This window comes from Peromyscus leucopus, chromosome 9 (genome assembly GCF_004664715.2).
Source record: "Peromyscus leucopus breed LL Stock chromosome 9, UCI_PerLeu_2.1, whole genome shotgun sequence".
NCBI lineage: Eukaryota > Metazoa > Chordata > Mammalia > Rodentia > Cricetidae > Peromyscus > Peromyscus leucopus.
Window position 1 is genome coordinate 53,517,585 of NC_051070.1, and position 23,198 is coordinate 53,540,782.

Here is a 23,198-nt window from a genome sequence, read left to right on the forward strand (position 1 = left end):
CAAACCCAAAGAACTGACATTTCAGTGTTCAGTACTGTACAGTGCTCAGGTGCTTACAGAGAACATGGTCCTCAAGTATGGGTTTCTATGCCCCAATGTGGCCCAGGGCTTGATTCACTAGAACTGAGAATTCATGAATTACTAGTATTTCACATTCATATATACCATCCCTGAGAGCATGCAGATATCAGGAGTAAGTCTCTGTCCCCTCCTCCCTTGACCCAGGAAGGACTCAAAGTCACTAACATTAAATGCACATGAGCTTAATAGGCACCTCTAGCCTAACTTACCTCCCATCTTCTCACCCCAGCCATAGATGAGAAGTCTAGATAGGAACCAACAGTATAACACTGTAAAAGGGGACTCATGAGATTGGCTTACATGCCTAGAACCACAGAGCCCTGGAGCCTCTCAGTCCAAATAAGAGGAGTCAAAAGATACCCTAAACCAAGGCTGACGGTCTGAGACGCCTTGGAGAGTCGCTGGGGTTGAGTCCGTGTGGAAAGGTCAGAGAGGCTGGAGAAGGGTGTCCCGTGGTGATGGTATCAGCAGCAGACAGACCGTGAAGAATGGAGTTTGCAGGCACTGGCTGCCTCCTCCTCCCTCTTTCATCCCATTCATGGCTCCAGCCTATTGGATAGTGCTACCCAATCTATGGCAAGTCTTCCCAGCTCAGCTGCTGTTCTACATGTCAATCCTCTCTGGAAACGCCCTCACAGACATACCCAAAAGCTTGTGCTACAATCTCCTAGGCACCTCTCAACTGGATTTTAAAAATTACATTTACTTTGTGTACACACACACACACACACACACACACACACACACACACACACACACACACACACACACACACACACACGCTCATCCCACATCACACACACACAGGCCAGAAGACAACTTGTAGGAGTCTGTTCTCCTCTCCCATGATATGGTTTCTGGGGATAGAGCTTGGGTCATCACGCTTGGTGGGAAGCACCTTTATCTGCTGAGCCATCTCCCTGGCCCAGCCCCTCACCATCTAAATCAAGATTACCCATCACCAATGGCAGGTCATGGACCAGCCATGTCCATCACAGTGGATACAGTTCCCAAGTCTTGACTCATCTGGCAACACCTACTTGTAAACATGTAAGTATTTATAGACACCTATAAAGTCATTAACTTATAGATTAATAAACTGGGGTTGTAGCCCAGTGGCAAAGAAAGTGCTAAGTATGAACTGGGACCTGCATCCAGTACCCAGAACCATAAGACAAAGACAAACAGAAATATAAAGTGGTATAGCTTAAAAGACCCAGTTATTCACATCTAGACAGGTCAGGTATATGTAAAGGAGGACTGGAACCCAGATTAAGGAGAATCGAGGCCATGGAATGAAACAGAAGTTGTTTCTTCGGGGTCTCAGAGGCACTTGGAGCCAGGAAGCCACTGATTCCCCAGCAGGTGGTAGGAAAGGGGGTGGGGGATGGGCCGCCACAGGTAGTGCTTTTTACGTTCTCTGTGTGTCCAGACCAGCAAACTCACTGGAGAGAGTGAGAAATCTGTTCACCTGGGAGTTAGATTCCAGACAGACCCTCAACCTGTGAGCCAGGGGAGCTGTGTAGCTGTGTGGTTGAGCAGCAGTCTGGTTGGTTTGGAGTCTAACAATAAAGAGCAGTGTCCTTGGTTGGACAGTGTCCTTGGTAACAGCTAAAATTTCTATACTCGGGCTGTTTTGTGCTTCCCTCTGTTACAGGGAGGTGGGGTGGGGGTGGGGGCAGAGGGCAGTTTGTCTGTGGACAAGGAGTCTTGGTAGACATGTGAAATGAACATATTAGACCCTGGGACAGGAGCACCCTCTTTGTTTACATAGTCAGCTCTCAACACATTTAGACAGCATACAATAATTTACCAATAGAATGCACGTTACAGGTTTTCATGTAGCCCAACTGACCTCAAACTCTTGATCTTCCTGGCTCCACCTCCGGAGGGCCAGAAAGATAGGCTGGTTCTACCATACCCTGCCAATTGTGCCTTGTCCAGGCACAGAAGGCAAACCAAGATGCCGGAGATGCATTTGAGTGTTCGAATGCTGTCCTAGAGTTCATAAGGCTCTGGGTTCCAGCTTCCAGTATGACAACAATACAGTAATATGACAATAAATACAAAAAGATACAATAAAATTAATTCTAAAGACACTGAAGGTCTTTAGACCCATTGCCGCTTCCTCTTCTTTTAAGACAGGCCCTCTCTACACAATCCTAGCTGTACTGAGTTCACCATATACACCAGGCTGGTCTTGAACTCATAGAGATTCTCCCAGCTCTGTCTCCTCAGTGCTGGCGTGTGTCACCATGTCTGGCTCTGCTGTATCCTGTTGATAAACGAACTTTCCAGATTTCACGGCATGGTCTTCGATTTCGTGCCGGGCACACCTCTCTCCCACGGCCTCCAAGGCATCCAGCAGATGGTTGATGGAGGCGTCCCGGCCCGTTTGGTTGAGCCACCTCAGCAGCATTTGGTACAAGACTTCTCGTAGGGTCGGTGTTTCAGCTCTGACCACTTCAATCTCATTGTCTGTGAGGCCCATCTGTCGGATGAGGCTGTTCCAGGAGTTATAGGGCACAACGTTCGGACAGTAACTGAAGATTTGCTTCAGGGCTGGGGGTCAGGAAACAGGGGGGGGCAGGTCAGCTGCAAGCCCTTCACAGAGCGTGGAGATCCAGAAGCCAAGGGGAGGACCTAATGCCCTCCCTTGCCATTCCATGGATGCTGCTGTAGCCTCACCACACCCAAAGCCCACCAGGAACCTGGGTGCTGGAGAGATGGCTCAGCTGTTAAGAGTACTGACTACTCCACCAGAGGACTCGGGTTCGATTCCCGACACCCACATGGCGGCTCACAGCCATCTGGCGCTGTAGTCCCAGGAACTCTGACACATTTTCAGGCCTCTGCAAGGCACTAGGCATGCAAGGGCTGCACAGACGTACATGCAGGCAAAACACCCAGATATACAAGGTACATTTTTTAAAGAAGTTTTTTTTTTTTTTTTTTTTTTTTTTTAATATACCTTTAAAAAAAAAAAAAAGAATCCTGTTCTGCAAGAGGGCTGCTGGCCCAGTGGGAGAAGGAGCAGAGATTGTGTGTGTGTGTGTGTGTGTGTGTGTGTGTGTGTAGAAGGGTGTTAGCACATGGCATGAACCACAGAGGGGCACAGAGGGGGGGTGCATAGTATCTCAGGGAAAGGAGGCTGTTTAGGCTGTAGTTCGTGGTGAATGGGGTACAGGGCAAGCCTATCTTGTCCATGGAGGACCTGTCCATGCCAGCTGACTGCTCTCACATGCTGCACCATGGCCACTAGATGGTGTGCAAGGAATGGCTGAAAATCTGAACCTGTCGCTAGGTCACGGAAACTCACCTATGCGGTTAGGATGACGTAAATGAGGTGTGTACGAAATGTGTCATCCTGCAACCCGAGAAACAGAAGGAGCAGGGATAGCGGTCCCATGAACCCCAGGAGTCACCAGGACCATTCTAACAGCCTTATTTAACAGCCAGTGAAAGGAGGGTTAGAGGTGTAGCTTAACTGGTAGAATATTTACCCACTATACTCAAAATCCTGGGTTGAGTCCCAAGCATTCTAGCACTGAGAATGGGGGCTGAAGGGAGAGCCCCGGGGGTTAAAAGTACATACTGCTCTTGCAGGGGACCTAAGTTCTGTTCCCAGAACCCATGTGAAACTAACTTACTAACTAACGAAATACGAAAGGAAACAAGCGCCATTTGATTCTTCGACTCCTGAGATGGTTTCCATCCATTCTGCACAGCATCTCTGAAGTCAGGTTTGGGATTTAGAGTACATATAGCTCATCAATCTAAGTCTGGCCATATCAGGAGCTTCTAGTGCAAGGCCCGTGCGCCATTCTGGAGGCCCTGGCGGAAGCAGGGGTGGGAACTACGAGGGAGAAGGGAGGGGCGGTGGCAGAGTGGAAGGACAGAGAGATTCTAACAATTCTGTCCCGATGGAGACAGAAGGGAGGAGAGGGGGAGTTATGGTCCCTAAGTCCAGTGACAACAGTACAGGCTTTGCATCCATCCTCAGCTGTCATGGCCGAGCACTATGTGCCACGGGAATGACCGCTGGAATATCCCCCAGGCTTCTGTGTTATTATTGCCTCATGCAAAACACTCACCACCAACCTCGTCGATTCCATTTGCTGGACCCAGCAACTTCCTTCCTGTTGGAGAACTCACGGCTTCCTCAGGTTCCTGTAAACAAACGTCACAGACACCCTGGTCAGAGTCAGGAGATCTGGGGCCCAGGCCTGATCCTGATCACCAGACTTAGGTTACAGTACCACCCCTCTAAAGTCTGTGTGAAGACACAGGTAAGCTTCCTGCCTCCGTTGCTTGAAGGCTCTTGATGCTGGTGGCCTAGTGCGGCATAAATGCTCACATCCAGTGTTCTGCGACAAGTGTGCAACCGTATAAGCCTCCATCACGACTGAACGTCCCCCTTACTCTGGGGTTTTCCTTCTGGCCAACCTCTCTGCCCCAGGCTTCTTACAAAACTCAGTTGGAGACTACAGAGGAGAGAGCTTTGCAAGATCCAAGGTCAAGATTTGTTTCAAGGCCCTAAAGGCGTTTTAATCAATAATAACAACGCACACATCAACTATCTAAGTATGGAAATGAAAACAATAGCATTGGGGATGGGAAGGTATCTGGTACAGATGAATAGGAGATTTGACCGTTTAAAGGGTTTTTAGTTTACGTGTATGTGTGTCTATGCGATGTAGGTCATGTGTATGAGAGAGGGAGCTGTGGAGGCTAGAAGAGGGTGTCAGGTGCCCTGGAACTGGAGTTACAGGCAGTTCTGAGCCACCCAATGCAGGTGCTGAGAACGGAACCCAGGTCCTCTGAAAGAGCTAACTGCTGAGTTGGCTCTCCAGCTCCTAAATTTGACTTTTAAAAAACAAACTGGAACCAAAGGATACTGTAAATCTCAAAGGTGGGGGAAAGATCACTGACCCAAGTCATCATGGACAAATTAATTAAAGCAGGCTTTTTTATTGGTACTCACAGGCTGCCTCACCCTAACGCAGGATTTGAGAGGTCAGCATTGGATGTGGGGAAGACAGGTCTTAGAGAACTCAGGGTATGGGGGGCGGAGGGGGGCGGGGGAGGCTTCAAACTGGGGATTTGGCAGACAAAATAGGTGGGGTTACAGGTACAGACCATGAGTGTAACAAGTCAGTCCTACATCGGCTCCTGAAACAAAGACAAGGTTGCAAGGAGGGCATAACAAGGCAATCACAACCACTGGTAGTCATAACAACAGGTCGTCACAGGTGGTCACATAACCTTCTGAAACAAAGGTCGGGTTGCAAGATGGTTATTAACTTTTTAAAACAAAGACATGAATGCCATTTCTAGAAACAGGCAGCACAGAAACCACTGTAGTTAAGTTTTGAAAAACCAAGTACCTGCTTATTTTAATATACTTGAAAATCTCACGTACAGCGGAGTATTGTATATATGTCTGTCTGTGAGTCATTCATGTAAATGATTTTGATACGGCATAAAAGTTTAAAGAAAAGATCCAAAGAAGCTGGCATCACCCTCATCTCTGGGGGTGGGGGGGGGAGGCTGCAGGGTCCCCTGACCAATCACTGAGCCCTTTCTACACTGTTAGCAGCCCATCACTTGAGCTGAGCGGCTGGTGACAGTTTTTAAATTGTATTCCCTTTCTCTTCAGGAAATAAAAACTGAGCATAGTTGCAAAAATGACACAGGACTCGTCCAGGTGGAAGGAAGTCCCTGTCAGGATGAACATTTGACTGGTGAGTGAGGAGGGACCAGGGAGAGGGGGGGGAGGGCTCAATATTTAAATGGAATGGGGGGGGGGGCTATGAGTGGCAAGAAGTAAATGTATCTGCCGATTTTAACCGTTAAAAATGAACCGTTTTAACTGTTAAAAATGAAATATTAGAACAAATTGAGGGACAAACTTTAGGAACTTGGGGCTGGGGGGATGGCCCAGTCAGTAAAGTGGTGGCCGCACAAGTCTGAGGGCCTGAGTCCAGATGCCTAATCCTGCATCAAAGCCGGGCCCAGAGCTGAAGTAACTCCAGTCCCCGAGGATTCGACACCCTCTTCTGACCCCCTCAGGCTCCAGAAACACACGCAGTGCACATACATACATTCAGGCGAAACACTCATACACATAACATAAAATAAGGGGCTGGGAGAGGTGGCTCGGAGGTTAAGAGCACTGGCTGCTCTTCCAGAGGACCTGGGTTTGATTCCCAGAACCCATATGGCAGTTCACAACTGGCTGTAAACTCCAGTTCTAGGGGATCCGATGCCCTCTTCTGGCCTCCATGGTCACCAGGCATGCATGCATGCGGTGCACAGACAGACATGTAAACGAAACAGCCATCCACATAAAAATTAAAGACACTCGGCTCTTCAGCAGAGTCACAGTCTCCGGGCGGGGGCTGTCATCGCGGGACTGACCGTGTTGCGGTGAGAGTCATTTCCCACGCTGGACGTCGGCACTCTCATGAGAGACTCATTCACAGAGCTTGCACTTCCAGGGTCCCGTTGACGGACTAGAAGAGAAGGAGGTTCCCCAGAGCAAGTGGGCGGGGGACTGACTCATCAACCCTTTTTATCTGAGCGGAGTGAGCTAGAGGCTCCAACACTGGATAAGGAGGGGCCATTCCTGCTTGGGGCTACCCTCAGGCTGAGAAGGCACTTGGGAAGAGACTGCATGAAAGTAACACACAAGAGAGCCTCTGCTGGTTCTGCTGTAACCAGAGTTGTTCCCCCGCCCTCTGCCCTCTCCTGTCCTGACCTTTATCCTCAGCTAAAGGAGGAGTTGATCTCTCTCTGTCCTGACCACGCCCTCCTCTCTCAGGCTTGGTTTAGAGAGTGAGATGGACTGGTGAGATTCTGGGGCTCCGTGGTTTTGGGGGAAGTGGGAGATGGTATATCAATTGTGGAGCAAGAGAGGACTAGGCTTCAAGGACAGTGGGGTTTGGGACACAGGGAGGGCAATTCTGAGGGAGAAGAGCAGGTTAGGGAGATTCAGATTCCGTGTCCAAGGGACCCACCCTCAGCCAACACTCACCTGGATAGGCTCTTTTCACATGCTGCAATACTGGCTTCCAGACCCCAGTCATCCAAATTACAGCCAAAGCTACAATCACCAGCAGAGCTACCACGAGTCCTACGAAAAGGCCTAAGAATGAGTGTTTGGGGCCACACTTCCGGTTTGTCTTTGGGGTACAAGGAGTAGTTTCAACTTCTCCGTCAGTACACCTGGGCACACACAAGGAACAAATGATGAGACTTTGTGAGAAGGTCAGATGTGATGAAAGGGGAGTCACCCACTCTGCCCAGCGTCCCTGAGATGGCATTAAAGGAAGGACAGGCTCCTGTGTCTACACTCCAAATGTGTTCCTACATCTGGGCGCACACAGTGCAGACTTTGGGGAACTCTCTGTAGGCATGGTGGCAGCCTTTCTGCCTTTTCTGCAGGGTGTGTGCTGAGCTGCCCTGGGCCACAGGGAGATCCTAAGTTAGGAAAGAGAAGGACACCAGTGTGTGGTCACCACTGAGCCATGTCTTTGTCAACTTTAATAAGCAGACCTTTTTACCAATCATAGTAAATACCACGTGGTCAGGGAAAAGCAAGCGAACTATTTTCCCTCAGCTGAAGTTGAGACTGCAGGGACAGGGTCCTGGGTGAGGCCGGCTGAGTTGGCTCAGGTGCCTCTGAGAACCCTGAGGGAGCCACACACACACACACACACAGCCTCATTATGTTTTTTTGCGGGCTTGTAGCACTTTTGCCTTTATAGGCTTCTGTCTGCACAAGAATTCTGAGGTGATGTAAGTCAACACAAGCCAGGCTATATTCTACTCATTCTCATGCTGCATTCTACAGATAGTAGACAAATCATCTGGCCAAGGGAAAAAGAATGGGTGGGAAAGGCCACGAAGGGATTGGTGGGGGAGAGGGACATGGAGAGATTTGCAGTTGGGCATGGAGAGGCCACAGCAGGATCAGAAGACCCCAACTGCTTAGAGATACCCTGTGGTGTGGGAACTCCGTGGAGTCGGAGGAAAAGAAAAGGATACAGGAAGCTTGGGTCTTCTGGGGTTCCCCTGGGCTTGGAGGAGTTCCAGGGCCCCTGTGTCATACTCAGAGCATCTCTGGCAGAACTCGGGAGAGTTTTCATCTTCAAAGGTGCCTGGTTTACACTGACACTCCGTGTCCCGGGTGGAGGTACAGTTGCTTTTTATTTCTTTATCTGTGGAGTTAGAAGGATGAGTTTTCCTGGTTACTATGGTAACTCGTCCTCATGACACAGTTCCCTCTGCTTCAGCTCAACTGAACTTAGGCAGTAATAACCAGGGCCGGTTTCTATAACACCACAGCCTGGGGCATGCAGAGGATGGCCCCCATGAGCAGCTACCAGTACTCAGAGCCGTACAAAAGGAACACAATTCATGACCCCATGCATCAGATTTGGGAGGAACAGTCTTTTAGATCATGAGGACAGGTGCTAGGGATGCACAGAGGATGATCTTCAAACTCCTGGAAACAGGAAGAGCCTGAAGAAGCGGAGACTGAACTCTCTCACCTAGCAAGAACTCAGAGCCTAGAACAAGAGAGCCTAGCCCAGAGCCAGCCGGGAACCCAGCCTGAACCCATTCAGCCATTCTTTTCTTTGTTACCAACGACGATGGTTAATCTCGATTGTTAACTTGATAAGATCGAGGATCATCTGGGAGACGGGCCTCTGGGCATGTCTGTGGGGATTTATCTTGATTAAGCTAATTGGGTGGGAAGACTCATACACTCTGGGTGGCACCATTCTTGGACTAGGCTCCTGAGCTGTATGAAAAGGAGAAAGTGGACTGGGCACACACATCTGTTCCTCTCTGGGAACGGGAGTTGAGCAGCCGCTTCAAGCTCCTGCCCACCTTGACCATCCCTGCCTCCATGGGCGGTTGATACCCTTGAACTGCGAGCCAGCTCGACCCTTCCTTCCTCCAGGTGCTTTGTTCATCTCTCAGCAACAGGAAAAGAAACTAAAACAATAACTACGACCTCAACACTTTGGCAGGCCCACCACAGGAAAGATGAATGCACGCTGAAGTTTCCTGTGGAAAGTTCTAGGAGTGGCCTCGGCTCTCACAGGACTAGAAGGCAGCCATTACTAAGAAAAAGCCAATGGATCCTGAGGGTAAGGATAGAACATGGCATGTCACTTGTAGCTGGAGACTGACTACAGGGACAGAGGGGACACTCTCAGTGGCTCTTTTCCTTTCTAAGCTGGTGTTGCATCCCATGATCCACACTTCTGACTTCAACTTCTAGAAAATGCAAAGCGGGCAAGTTACTACCTGTTGTAACTCAAAATTTGCTCCTGGGTGTCAAATCCATTGCAGAGTCGGGGAGACTCATGCTGGACCCAGAATGGAATTAATGCCCTATTCCAAACATGCAGGGCTCTTTACTCCTTGATACTGGAACTCTGGCTGGAGACCTCGCTGTTCCACTCAGAACCCTGTATCTACCTATCTATCCATCAAGGCCCGGCTCTAACGCTGTGTGCTCCGTGGAGCCCCACCACTCCTCAGGACAAGTCCTTGCCCACGGGCACCAGGGTGCTTCCTGTTCACCAAGTGTGCCAACTTACAAATCAATGGGCGGTGAAGGCAGTGGTAACGGCCCCATAATGCACCTGGGGGTACTAGGCCTTGCTCTCCACAGGGGCAGAGTAGTTTCTACCTCGTGCTCAATGGATGATTGCAATGATTCCTAAAACATAGCACAGATGAATTCCCCAGGGTTTTTGATTTTTTTTAAATTTTTGTCTCATTGAATTAAGGATAGGGGGAGAACAGGGGAGGGGGGTAAAGATCAAATTGGGCTGGAATGGAGGTTTCCGAGCCCACGGCAGTTATGATTCGCACCCCGCTAGACCCCATCTACGGGAAGGAGGCCCTTTGTTCCACACCTTTCTTACAGACGCTGCAGGGTCTGCATGATTCCAGGCTGTTGGGAGAGCTGGTGTAGTCTATACCCTCCGTGCAGGGATTGCAAGTCCTGGTCTCAGGTGACCGGAAGGAGCCTGAGGAGGGAAAGAAAAAAAAAGATGATGAAGGAAACCTCAGGACTTCCAGAGCTGCGGTGAAGACCTGTGTCCTAGTTAGACAGACTGGGAAGGGGAGATCACTACTGAGGAACTGCCTTCCTCAGATTGGCTGTGGGCATGTCTATGGAGCATGTTCTCTTCTCCCTTCCTTTCTTTTCTTTTCTTTCTTTCTTTTTTTTTTTAAAGATTTATTTATTTATTATGTATACAGCATATATGACTGCAGGTCAGAAGAGGGCACCAGGTCTCATTACAGATGGTTGTGAGCCACCATGTGGTTGCTGGGAATTGAACTCAGGACCTCTGGAAGAGCAGTCAGTGCTCTTAACCTCTGAGCCATCTCTCCAGGCCCTTCTTTTCTTTTTTTTTAATGACAGGGTCTCACTATGCAGCCCTAACTAGCCTAGAACTCACTATGTAGGCTAGGCAGAAACAGCTCAAAGTAAGACTGGTCTACATAAGCACATTCCAGGATAGCAAGGGCTAAATAGTGAGACCTGCCACCCCAGTAAAAAAAGAAAGAGGATTATGAAAGAATATTATGAACCTTGGTTCATCAACAAAGTAGGTAATTTGTAACAGACAATCTCTACAGGCAGACAATGGGAAACCAACTCAAGATGCAGCGGTCAGGTACCCGTTCTCTTTCCAGCCCTTCTGGGACCTCAGGCCTGCATCCCTATCAGGGTGGGAGAGGTTGGTCCTCCACCGATGGGAGCAGTAGACAGTGTTCCTAGTGACTGGGTCTGTGCAGTGGAGGAACGGAAGGTATCACAGTCTGCCCTCTGTGTATGCCTGCACCACTCAGCAGAGATGGAATGTCCTCAAGATAGGTGGCTCCAGCACCAAGTCACCTCCTTGGGGACTGTGTCTTCTCAGCAACTGCCTCCTGTTCCATTCATTCCCAGAAGGAAGGAGGCTGAAGCCATGGCCAAAAGGAAGGGAAGCAGTCTCTTCTTCTTCTTCTTCTTCTTCTTCTTCTTCTTCTTCTTCTTCTTCTTCTTCTTCTTCTTTTTCTTTTACTTTTTTTTATTTATTCTGTGTGTCTTTCACATCATGTATCTCGAGCCCATGCATTTCCCCATCTCTTTGCATCTGCCCTCTGCTCCTACAGCCCCCCTCCCCCGCAAAATAAAACAAAATTTAAGGGAAAAAAATTTAAAAAAAAATCTCATCATGGAAGCTGCAGTGTGACACAGTGAGTCACGCAGTAAACATCTTTGTCCACATATCTTTACTTGCAAGTGTTCATTGCAAAGAGTCATTGGTCTGGTTCGAGGCCTCTGGTTTCTACTATACCATCCATGCTGGGCCCTCCCTGGGACTCTTCCTGAATATCCTGTTGTTGCCCTGTGTCGTGGAGATCCTGCAGCTTTGGGTCTGTGGGTCAGGCCCCTTCATGTGCTCTAGCAGAGTGTAGATGGGGTGGATGTTAGGGCAGGCCAAGTCATAACCCTGTTTCTGGGCCTGGGCAGCTGCAGGGTTGGTCTGCCTGCCAGTTCTTCCCATCCTCGACACCAGGGTGAACTCTCCAGCATTGACCCAGCTAATTTACCTCTTGTAGCAATGAGCGAGGGGCCAGGCCAGTTCTCCTGCCTTTGTGCCCTCAGAGTCAGCTCTCCCACACCTACACCATCAGGGCTAGCTCCACTATTGCCCAGGCGAGGTGCAGGGGCCATTCTCCCAAGCACTGAAGCTGATGAGGGGCAGGGACAGCCTTTCCGCTTCCATGACTCCAGGGCCAGCTCCTTTACCTGTCCCAGGTGTTGGTGGGTAGGGGTTGGGGGGAGGGCATCTCTCTTCCATCCATGCTACCATATGTTAGGTGAGAAATGGGGACAGCACCCCCCATACACAACATTGGGGCTCAGTCACCCACACCTCTGACAACAGGGCCAACTCTTCTGTGCTGCCTAGGTGAGGAGCAGGGTCCGCTTTCCTGAATGCCATAGCTTGTGGTGGTGGTGGGGGGTTGTAGGCAGTAAGGGATGAGGGGTAAGGAGGGCATCTCTCCCCTACCCATACTAGCACATGACAGTAGTGAGGATAGCTCTCCACGCTTACAACTTCAAGGCTGGCCCACCCACACCTCCACCAACAGGGTCAGCTCTACTGTGTTGCCCAGGTGAGGTGCAGGGCCTGCCCTCCCGAGTGCTGCAGCTGGTGCAGGGCAGAGACAACTCTCCCACTCTCGTGACCTCAGGGCCAGTTCTCCCACCTGCCCCAGGCATTGATGGGGGGAGGGAAGGGCCCCCCTCCGCCCCGTCCATGCTGCCACAAGATAGACTGAGTATTGGGGACATCTCTCCCATGCTCATGGCTTCAGGGCTTGCTCATCCGCACCTGCGCCAACAGATTGGCTCTATTGTGCTACCCAGGCAAGGTGCAGGACCGGGAGGCAGCTTGGCAGCTTCTTTAGGAGGCCAAGGAGCATGTATCTTATCTCTGCAGTGGTGCCCACAGGCACCAGGAGCAGCCGGAACCTGCAGGGTTGCAATGGGGCCATTCTAAAGAGACACTTGTGACCTCTACCTTTGACTATAAGACTATTGAGACACTGCACTCCAACAAATTGGAAATCTTGTACTGGGGAGAGAAGAATGATGGCTATGGCTAGGCAGGGACGGGAACTTATAAGGAAAGAGACTTGCAACTTGTCAGGCCACCCTGCAGGACAGAATGGGGCCAAAACAATGATGGGTCAATAATTCTGGTAGTCGGAGAGATGGCTCAGTAGTCAAGAGCTAAGGAGGAGCCAGGTTCAATTCCCAGCACCCACATGGCAGCTCACAGCTGTGTGTAATTCCAGTTTTAGGGGATTTGACCCTCACACAGACATACATGCAGGCAAAACACCAACGCACATAAAATAAAGTTATTAAAAATATGGAAAAAAAACAACATATAACTTTGGCCCCCTACTTAACCCTAAACATCATGTCAAAGATGGATTGGGGGGGGGGGTCACTAGACCCTCTGTCTGTTTCCAATGTGGCCACAATAGACAAATCGCCTTCTTCTGAATTCTAATGTCAATCAATGACTCTTTTGATTGGTATACTTATTGAGGATGATGGTAGAGCCTGGCTTGCCAGGACTGCCAAAACACGGACTCTGACTTTGATAATTTTGGTACAAGACCAGGCTGGGAGCTACCTAAGGTTCCAAGGAGAGTTAAGATGAGGGAAAAGCATGTGAACACAGCTGGTTTCTATGGTTTTATGATTGTAGGTAGCATCCCCAGAATTCACACGATGCAAATAAGTGAACAGTAACTGGATGGCAGAGTCGGGGCTACAGGTAATGTGCTCATCTCGCATGAATGAGGCCCTAGGTTAGATCCAGCGAAAAGAAAAAAGAAAAAAGAAAAGAAAAGAAAAAGGAACTGGACAGCCAAGGGTAAAATAAGAAGCTGGACACTTACCTGATACTGTGTACAGATACCTAAATGGAAGCATGGACTACCAAACTCCTAGAAAACATGGGGATAAATCTTCATGGCCTTGCATTTAGAAGATACCAATAAGTATCTACAGCATAAAGAAAAACGGGAATTTCAAGGACCAGAAGACTGGAAGAACACGGAGCTGGGGGTGGAGGGTTGGAGCCACAGACTGGCAATCAATCTAGAACGCACCTGGTGGACACTCTATTTCTGATGGCCTCTGACCGGCTCTCTGGAGGTCAGCTTGTAGATCACCGACGGGCTCGGCTGTCACTATACATCGGAGGATCTGTAGGAACAAGGCAGGCACTGCCTTAAGTGGCTGTTGGGTCTCACCATCAAAAGGCCATCTCCCATTCCCTTCCCTCCAGCTTCTAAAACAACATGGACCTTCAACCCTCCCTCACTTCTTAAACAGCCCGGCACTTGTGCTCATATTCCTCTTTGCTTCTTACAGAAGCTTGAACTACTCCTCTCTTTGACTCTTTCCTGTTTAAACAAATTAAATTTGTATGCACATAGTGGAAAATAAGAGGAAAGTCTTTAAAATAAAAATTTCATTTTCTCAACTAGAAATAATGTGCATCCTTTAATATACTGTCTTGTTTCCCATGTGACTACTTAATCATGTCTCTCTCTCTCTCTCTCTCTCTCTCTCTCTCTCTCTCTCTCACACACACACACACACACACACACACACACACACACACAGTTTTTAAAAACGCAGTCAGGAGCTGAGAAGATGGCTCAGTGGATAATACACTTTGCCACACAAACATGAAGACCTGAGCTCAGATTCCCAAAACTCATATAAAGCTGGGCACAACGGCACACATCTGAAATCTCAGGACTCCTATGGCTGGCTAGGAAGTGCAGACCGAGAGTCCTTAGAAGCTCATGGGACCGTCAGCAGCATGCTCAGTGGTGAACAAGAGAGATCCTGCCTCATGAGGTAGAGGTGAGGGCTGACACCCGAGGCTGCCTTATCATCTCCGGGCAAATTCCATGGCAAGGCGTTCACACCAACTCATTAAGTGTATACCTTAGGTAAAAGTTAACATCTTAATCATTGACCATGGTGTCCTGCCTGCAGCATATGCTAGGACAATGGCACAAAGCTTGTGGGAATATCTGATTTTACTTAAAGCCCACACCACGAGATGGAACCCATATCTGACACTGCTTGGGTGACCAAAAACCAGGGCCTAGATAGCCTAGGGCCCTAGGGAAAACCCAAATACTACTGTTACAAAAAACAAACCAATGAAAAGTAACAAAATTACTCTTAATGACATTCTGTTTTACTCATAGATCAGTGTTTTGCTCAGCCATAATTTATCATCAGAAAAGCTCCCATCCTGCCCCCGACTTCCCTTCTGGACAAGAGACCCTATCATGCCCCGACTTCCCTTCGGGACCAGAGAGAGAGCTCCCATCCTGCCCCGGACTTCCCTTCTGGACAAGAGCACTCATCCTGCCCCGGACTTCCCTTCTGGACAAGAGAGAGCTCCCATCCTGCCCCAGACTTCCGTTCTGGACCAGAGGGGGCTCCCATCCTGCCCCGGACTTCCCTTCTGGACAAGAGCTCCCATCCTGCCCCGACTTCCCTTCAGGACCAGAGAGAGCTCCCATCCTGCCCCAGACTTCCCTTCTGGACCAGAGAGAGAGCTCCCAACCTGCCCCGGACTTCCCTTCTGGACAAGAGCTCCCATCCTGCCCCGGACTTCCCTTCTGGACAAGAGCACTCATCCTGCCCCGGACTTCCCTTCTGGACAAGAGCTCCCATCCTGCCCCGGACTTCCCTTCTGGAAAAGAGCACTCATCCTGCCCTGGACTTCCTGTCTGGAAAAGAGCTCCCATCCTGCCCTGGACTTCCCATCTGGACAAAAGCTTCCATCCTGCCCCGGAGTTCCCATTTGGACAAGAGAGCTCCCATCTGGACAAGAGAGAGACTTCCTGAATCTGTCAGCTCTGTCTGAACCAAATGCGCTGATAAGACCAAGAATGAACCACAAGGAGATGGGCAGACGTCAAGGCAGAAGTACATACAACAAAATGAAGAGCAATACAGCATCACCAGAACCTAGCCCGCCTCCAACATCTAGACCTGAACATGAAAAATTGGAAGAAGCAGAAGAGAACAGCCTTATGAATAACATCATGAAGAAGGTAGAGGCTTGTGTAGAGGAAAAGACAAAAAAATGGGAAGAACTCTATAAACAACTAGAGGAAAGGGCAAACAAATTAGAAGAAAACAATAAAGTCCTGGAAGAAAACAATAAAGTACTGAAAGAAAATCATGAAAAAGCAATGAAACAAATGAAGGAAACAGTCCAAGACCTGAAAAGGGAAATAGAAAAAATGAAGACACAAACAGAGGGAATCCTGGAAATAGAAAATCTGAGTAAACAACCGGGAACTTCAGATGCTAGTATAACCAACAGAATGCAAGAGATGGAAGGGAGGATCTCTGGCATTGAAGATACAGTAGAAGAAATAGATTCATCAGTCAAAGAAAACAGTAAAGGCAACAAAGTCACGAATCAAAATGTCCAAGAAATTTGGGACACCATGAAAAGACCAAACCTACGAATAATAGGGATAGAAGAAGGAGAAGAATACCAACTCAAAGGCACAGAAAATATATTCAACAAGATCATAGAAGAAAACTTTCCCAACTTAAAGAAGGAAATGTCTATGAAGATACAAGAAGCCAATAGAACACCAAACAGACTAGACCCCCCAAAAAAGCCCCCTTGCCAAATAATAATTAAACAACTAAGTGTACAGAATAAATAAAGAATATTAAGAGCAGCAAAGGAAAAAGGCCAAGTGACTTATAAAGGCAAACCCATCAGAATAACACCCGATTTCTCAATGGAGACTTTGAAAGCCAGAAGGACCTGGACAGATGTAATGCAGACACTAAGAGACCATGGATGCCAGCCCAGACTAATATACCCAGCAAAACTTTCAATCATCATAGACAGAATGAAGTAGACATTCCAAGACAAAGCCAGATTTAAACAATACTTATCCACAAACCTGGCCCTACAGAAAGCACTAGAAGGAAAATTCCAACCTACAAAAGCACTAGAAGGAAGTCAGATACACCCTCGAAAACACAGGCAATAGATAAAGCCATAGCAGTAAACCCCAAAGAAGAGAAGTACACACACACACTACCACCAAAAAATAACAGGGATGAACAATTACTGGTCATTAATATTCCTTAATATCAATGGAATTAATTCACCTATAAAAAGACATAGGCTTACAGAATAGGTATGAAAGCAAGACCCATCTTTCTGCTGCATACAAGAAACACATCTCAAATTCAAAGACACTACCTAAGAATAAAAGGCTGGGAAAAGACTTTCCAATCAAATGGTCTTAAGAAACAAGCGGGTGTAGCCACCCTGATATCCAGCAAAATAGACTTCAAACTAAAATCAATCAAAAGAGATCAAGAAGGGCATTACATACTCATCACAGGAAAGATCCACCAAGATGAAGTTTCAATTCTGAACATTTATGCCCCAAACACAAGGGCACCCACATATGTAAAAGAAACATTACTAAAGCTTAAACCACATATAAAACCCCACACATTAATATAACACCCCACTTTCACCACTGGACAGATCTCCCAAATCAAAACTTAACAGAGAAATAAAGGACTTAACTGATGTGATGACCCAAATGGACCTAATAGAAATCTACAGAACATTCCATCCCAACAAAAAAGAATATACCTTCTTCTCAGTACCCCATGGAACCGTCTCTAAAATCGACCACATAAGTGGCCACAAAGCAAATCTCAACAGATACAAAACAGTTGGAATAACCTCCTGTGTTCTGTCAGACCACCATGGTTTAAAGTTAGATTACAACAACAACAAAAACTACAGAAAACCTACAATCTCATGGAAACTGAATAATGCTCAACTGAATTACCAATGGGTTAAGGAAGAAATAAGAAAGAAATTAAAGACTTTCTAGAGATCAACGAAAATGAAGACACCACATACCCAAACTTATGGGACACCATGAAAGCAGTGCTAAGAGGGAAATTCATAGCACTAAATGCCCACATAAATAAGTTGGAGAAATCTCACACTAGTGACTTAACAGCACACCTGAAAGCTCTAGAACAAGAAGCAAAGTCTCCCAGGAAGAATAGACACCAGGAAATTATCAAAGTGAGAGGTGAAATCAATAAAATAGAAACTAAGAGAACAATACAAAAAATTAATGAAACAAAGAGTTGGTTCTTTGAGAAAATCAACAAGATAGACAAGCCCTTATCCAAACTAACCAAAAGAGACAGAGAAAGAATCCAAATGAACAAAATCAGAAATGAAAAGGGGGACATAACAACAGACATTGAGGAAATCCAGAGAATCATCAGGTCATATTTCAAAAATCTCTACTCCACAAAACTGGAAAACCTAAAAAAAAAAAAAAAAAATGGATAATTTTCTGGATAGGTACCACATACCTAAGTTAAATCAAGACCAGATAAACTATTTAAATAGTCCAATAACCCCTAAGGAAATAGAATCAGTCATTAAAAGTCTCCCAACCAAAAAAAGCCCAGGACCAGATGGTTTCAGCGCAGAATTCTACCAGATCTTCAAAGAAGAGTTAATACCAATACTCTCTAAATTGTTCCACACAATAGAAACAGGAGGAACATTACCAAACTCCTTCTATGAGGCTACAATTAAACTGATTCCTAAACCAAACAAGGATACAACAAAGAAAGAGAACTACAGACCGATCTCCTTTATGAACATTGATGCAAAAATACTCAATAAAATACTGGCAAACAGACTCCATGAACACATCAAAAAAATTATCCACCATGATCAAGTAGGCTTCATCCTAGGGATGCAAGGGTGATTCAACATACGAAAGTCCGTCAATGTAACACACCATATAAACAAACTCAAAGAAAAAAACCACATGATCATCTCACTAGATGCAGAAAAGCCATTTGACAAAATCCAACACCCCTTCATGATAAAAGTCTTGGAGTAATCAGGAACACAGGGAAGATACCTAAACATAATAAAGGCAATTTACAGCAAACCAACAGCCAACATCAAATTAAATGAAGAAAAACTTAAAGCAATTCCACTAAAATCAGGAACGGGGCAAGGCTGTCCACTCTCCCCATATTTATTCAATATAGTACTTGAAGTTCTAGCCAGAGCAATAAGACAACATAAGGAGATTAAGGGGATACAAAATGGAAAGGAAGAAGTCAAGCTTTCCCTCTTTGCAGATGACATGATAGTATACTTGAGTGACCCCAAAGATTCCACCAAGGAACTGATACAGCTTATAAACACCTTTAGCAACATAGCAGGATACAAGATCAACTCAAAAAAATCAGTAGCCCTCCTATATACAATTGACAAAGAAGCTGAGAAGAAAATCAGAGATACATCACCCTTTACAATAGTCACAAATGACATAAAATACCTTGGGGTAACACTAACCAAGCAAGTGAAGGACCTAGGGCGAGGGCCGAGGGAAAGAGAGCTTAGGTGAGTGGGAGATCCCAGCTGGATCAAGAACAGAGAGGGAGAACAAGGAATAAGAGACCATAATAAATGAAGACTACATGAGAAAAGGAAGAAACAAAGTGCTAGCGAGGCCCACAGAAATCCACAAAAATACCCCCACAATAGACTGCTGGCAATGGTCGAGAGACAGCCAGAACTGACCTACTCTGGTGATGGGATGGCCAAACACCCTAATTGTCGTGCTAGAAACCCCATCCAAGGACTGAGGAATCTGGATGCAGAGATCCACAGCTAGGCCCTGGGTGGAGCTCTGGGAGTCCAATTAGCGAGAAAGAGGAGGGTTTATAAGAGCGAGAATTGTTGAAACCAAGGTTGGATAAAGCACAGGGACAAATAGCCAAAGGAATGGAAACACATGAACTATGAACCAAAGGCTGAGGGGCCCCCAACTGGATCAGGCCCTCTGAATAGATGAGACAGTTGATTGCCTTGATCAGTTTGGGAGACATCTAGGCAGTGGTACCGGGTCCTGTGCTCATTGCATGAGTTGGCTGTTTGAAACCTGGGGCTTCTGCAGGGACGCTTGGCTCAGTCTGGGAGGAGGGGACTGGACCTGCCTGGACTGAGTCTCCCAAGCTCATCTCAGTCCTTGGGGGAGGCTTTGCCCTGCAGGAGGTGGGAATGGGGATTGGGCTGGGGGGAAGGGGAGGGAGGCAGGAGGGGGGAGAACAAGGGAATCCGTGGCTGATATGTAGAACTGAATGGCATTGTAAAATAAAATAAAAGGAAAAAATAGTAAAATTGAAATAAAATTATATTCTTAATTTCTAAATTGGATTTATACCAATTCAGTATATAGTTAAGGAATGTCATAATAGCAATGTATAAAAGAAGAAAACTAAATGTAATTATAAAGGTCTGTCTTATTAAAGTTAGAATTTGAATATAGCTTGTTGGTTAATTATGTAGTCTAAAAATCCCTGAGAGAAGAAACTAGGCTGTGAAGCTCATTAATACTATTTTGTATATTGTATTTTCTAAACAGGAAGCTCCTGAGTTTGAACTGTAATGGCTAAAGAAATAAATGAATTAAATACAGGCTTAGATTTGACACTGATGTTTCCACCATTCAACCCAATACAACATTTAGTTTCAGTGCAATATTGTTAATCATATATATTACTTCTTTGTCTAGTATACATATCGATTTATGTACCAGTTACAGTGTTACTCGCTGATGATACAAAAAAGGAAATAAAAAATAATTTCAAAAAGAAAAAAAAATAACAAACTGCTCACTCCTTGGTCTACCTCTCCATGCTGGCAACCACTGATCTGCTTATCCTCTTTTTCTTTCTTTTTGTTCTGTTTTGTTTGTTTTTCAAATAGCTAAAAAGGTACCCAAAGTAGCTAAAAGCCAAGATAGTATGGAAAAAACGGTTCTTATGCAGGGCTGCCTGGCACTAACTGAACCTGTCCTAACCTCGGTTCCTACTTTGATTCTACTTATTCGTTTTTCAGACATAGGCATGTTCCACCTCAACAGTGAAGTATTAAAACAGAAGGTAGAAAACTGTAACCAGTCCGGCAAAAAATAAATATAATAAAATAAAATAAATATATGAATTCTTTAGAGACACTGGTGTGCCTCTCTGACGATTAGAAATTAGAAACAATGGACTCCAAGAAACTGGAATTCCCCTCAGTAATCTCGTGCTAGCAGAAGAGGAAAAGTCTGGATTCTTGTCCTAAGAGCCCTTTTGCTCTTTTTAAAGGCAATAAATTTCTAATCCAAGAAACTTCATTAAAAAAAAAAAAAAAGAAAAAAGCCGGGCAGTGGTGTCGCACACGCCTTTAATTCCAGCACTCCGGGAAGCAGAGGCAGGCAGATCTTTATGAGTTCTAGGCCAGCCTGGTCTACAGAGCAAGTTCCAGGACGGCCAAAACCACAGAGAGAAAACCTGTCTTTGGGGGAAAAAAACAAAACAAAAACCCCAAAACAAAACAAACAAACAAAACAGTGATGCAACACTGGAAATGAGTTCTTGAGCCACAGGTATCAGAGGCCCGCGCTAGTAGCTGGGCAGGGTCAACCCTCCAGCCCCTACATCTAAATTCTTTCAGCCCCTTAGGTCCTGCAGGAATACCGGGTCCCCCTCCGTCCCTGCTTTCCCTGCCCCATCTTACCCCAGGCATGGTGTCCCGGTGGGTTTTGCTGGGCTAGCTGGGTCCTTCCTCCTCGCCCCTCGGAGTCCCACCTTGGTCCTTCTCCCCTGCCCCGTCCCTTCCACCCAACATCAGAACCTCCCTCCCTCCACCTCTGGGTCCTCTCACCCACCGTCCCCTCACCGGAGCTGCGCCTCGTCACATCCTCCCCAGTTGAATCTTCCGCCCACTTCTCCAACCTACCCTGCCCCTTCGGGTTCCCCACCCCCACCCCACCATCGAACCTTCGGCCCTTCACCATCGAGTTCTCCCCGCTCCACAGTGGTGTCCCCCTATACCGTCCGACCTTTTCCCCAGCGCCAAGCACGTGCACTCCAGGCCTGGACGGCACTCTGCGTCCAGCTTCCTGCACCGGACCGGGTACCGCGCGCGCACCGGGCACCGCGCGCGCACCGGGCACCGCGCGCACCGGACACCGCGCGCGCACCGGGCACCGCGCGCACCGGACACCGCGCGCGCACCGGGCACCGCGCGCACCGGGCACCGCGCGCGCACCGGGCACCGCGCGCACCGGACACCGCGCGCGCACCGGGCACCGCGCGCACCGGGCACCGCGCGCACCGGACACCGCACGCGCACCGGGCACCGCGCGCACCGGACACCGCGCGCGCACCAGGCACCTCGCGCACCGGGCACCGCGCGCGCCGGACACCGCGCGCCCACCGGGCACGGCGTTCTCACTGGGCGATACTCACGCAGAACAGAAGGACAAGTTCGAGGAAGGTCTTGGGGACCCTAGGCCAAAGTCTGAGTCCCGGGTGTGTCCCGGGACCTGGAGTGTGACCTGCCCAGGCCGCTGAGGCTGTGGGCACGCCGCGTCCCCGAGACTTCATCGAGGTAGGCTTGCACTGATTCCCGATCCCGAAACTTCTCAAAAACCGCGAAGAAGAGCTGTTTCCTCTCTGGATTTCTACTCCGTTGCTTGGTGGCGCTTTATCTGATGACGCGCGAAGCGTGAAGAAACTTTTTGGAGTTCTGGCCACACCCATCCAGGAGGAGCTCAGTGACGTCCAATTAATCCCTTTCCTACCTAATTGGGAGCATCGCCGCAGGGCGCAGTCTCAGGACAGGACTTGGAACAACTTTTTTTTTTTTTTAAAGAACCATAACATTTTTATTATAGTTTTCGAGTCATAGGTATGTTTATGATTATAAAAACTCACAACACTCAATAGTCTGCCTGCCCCATCATACTTTGACTAATATTATGATATTCACCCTAGTAACAGAAGATAAATTTATGCTTCTCTACCATCTAGAACACTATGTGTGCCACCCAGGAAAACCCGATTTCACTGGACAACTACCCCTCGCTGCCTGCAGACCTTCATCTGCTCACACTGGGCACAGCACAGAGCTGGTCGCAGGAACATCTGCCTGCGCCCTCATCCTCCAACCAGGAAGACACCTGAGTTTTCATCTTGTGTGGCTGGATGAGCTGACTCAGAAGGTGACTGACGTGGTGAGTCCTCCTCCTCTCCCTTTCTACCTTTTCTTCCTCTTCTTCTTTCTCTTTCTTTTTTCTTCCTCTTCTTCTTCCTCTTTTTTTCCCCTCTTCCTCCTCCTTCTCTTCTCCGATTCCTCCTCTTCTCTTCTTGAATTTGTTATTGTTATAGTTTTTATGCTGCCAGGCCTTATCTGAGACCCCAGGACAGGAAATGACAGAATAGATGGCATTGCCGGGCCATGGTGATGCACAGCACAGGCGAGGCAGGTGGACCGCCGGGTTTGAGGCCAGCCTGGTCTACAGAGTGAGTTCCATGACAGCCACGACTACACAGAGAAACCCTGTCTCAAAACCACGTGAACACACACACACACACACACACACACACA

At 47.6% G+C, this 23,198-nt stretch overlaps 1 protein-coding gene across 2 annotated transcripts; it reads right to left on the reverse strand.

The window, feature by feature from the left end:
• Positions 1–836: 836 nt before the first annotated feature.
• Positions 837–22,417, reverse strand: LOC114702690 (tumor necrosis factor receptor superfamily member 10B-like). 2 transcript variants are annotated; one of them, XM_028883176.2, is made up of 8 exons: positions 22,058–22,377; positions 13,795–13,891; positions 10,020–10,133; positions 8,195–8,303; positions 7,118–7,308; positions 6,502–6,596; positions 4,176–4,251; positions 837–2,643 (listed from the first exon to the last, which is right to left on the reverse strand). In XM_028883176.2, exons 1-8 carry the CDS (start codon positions 22,349–22,351, stop codon positions 2,288–2,290), a joined length of 1,332 nt encoding a protein of 443 aa, XP_028739009.2. In that variant the 5' UTR covers positions 22,352–22,377; the 3' UTR covers positions 837–2,287. The 2 variants fall into 2 exon arrangements, with proteins under 2 accessions (XP_028739009.2, XP_028739010.2); XM_028883177.2 differs by having other exon boundaries at positions 2,552–2,643; positions 4,183–4,251; positions 22,058–22,417.
• Positions 22,418–23,198: the final 781 nt, after the last annotated feature.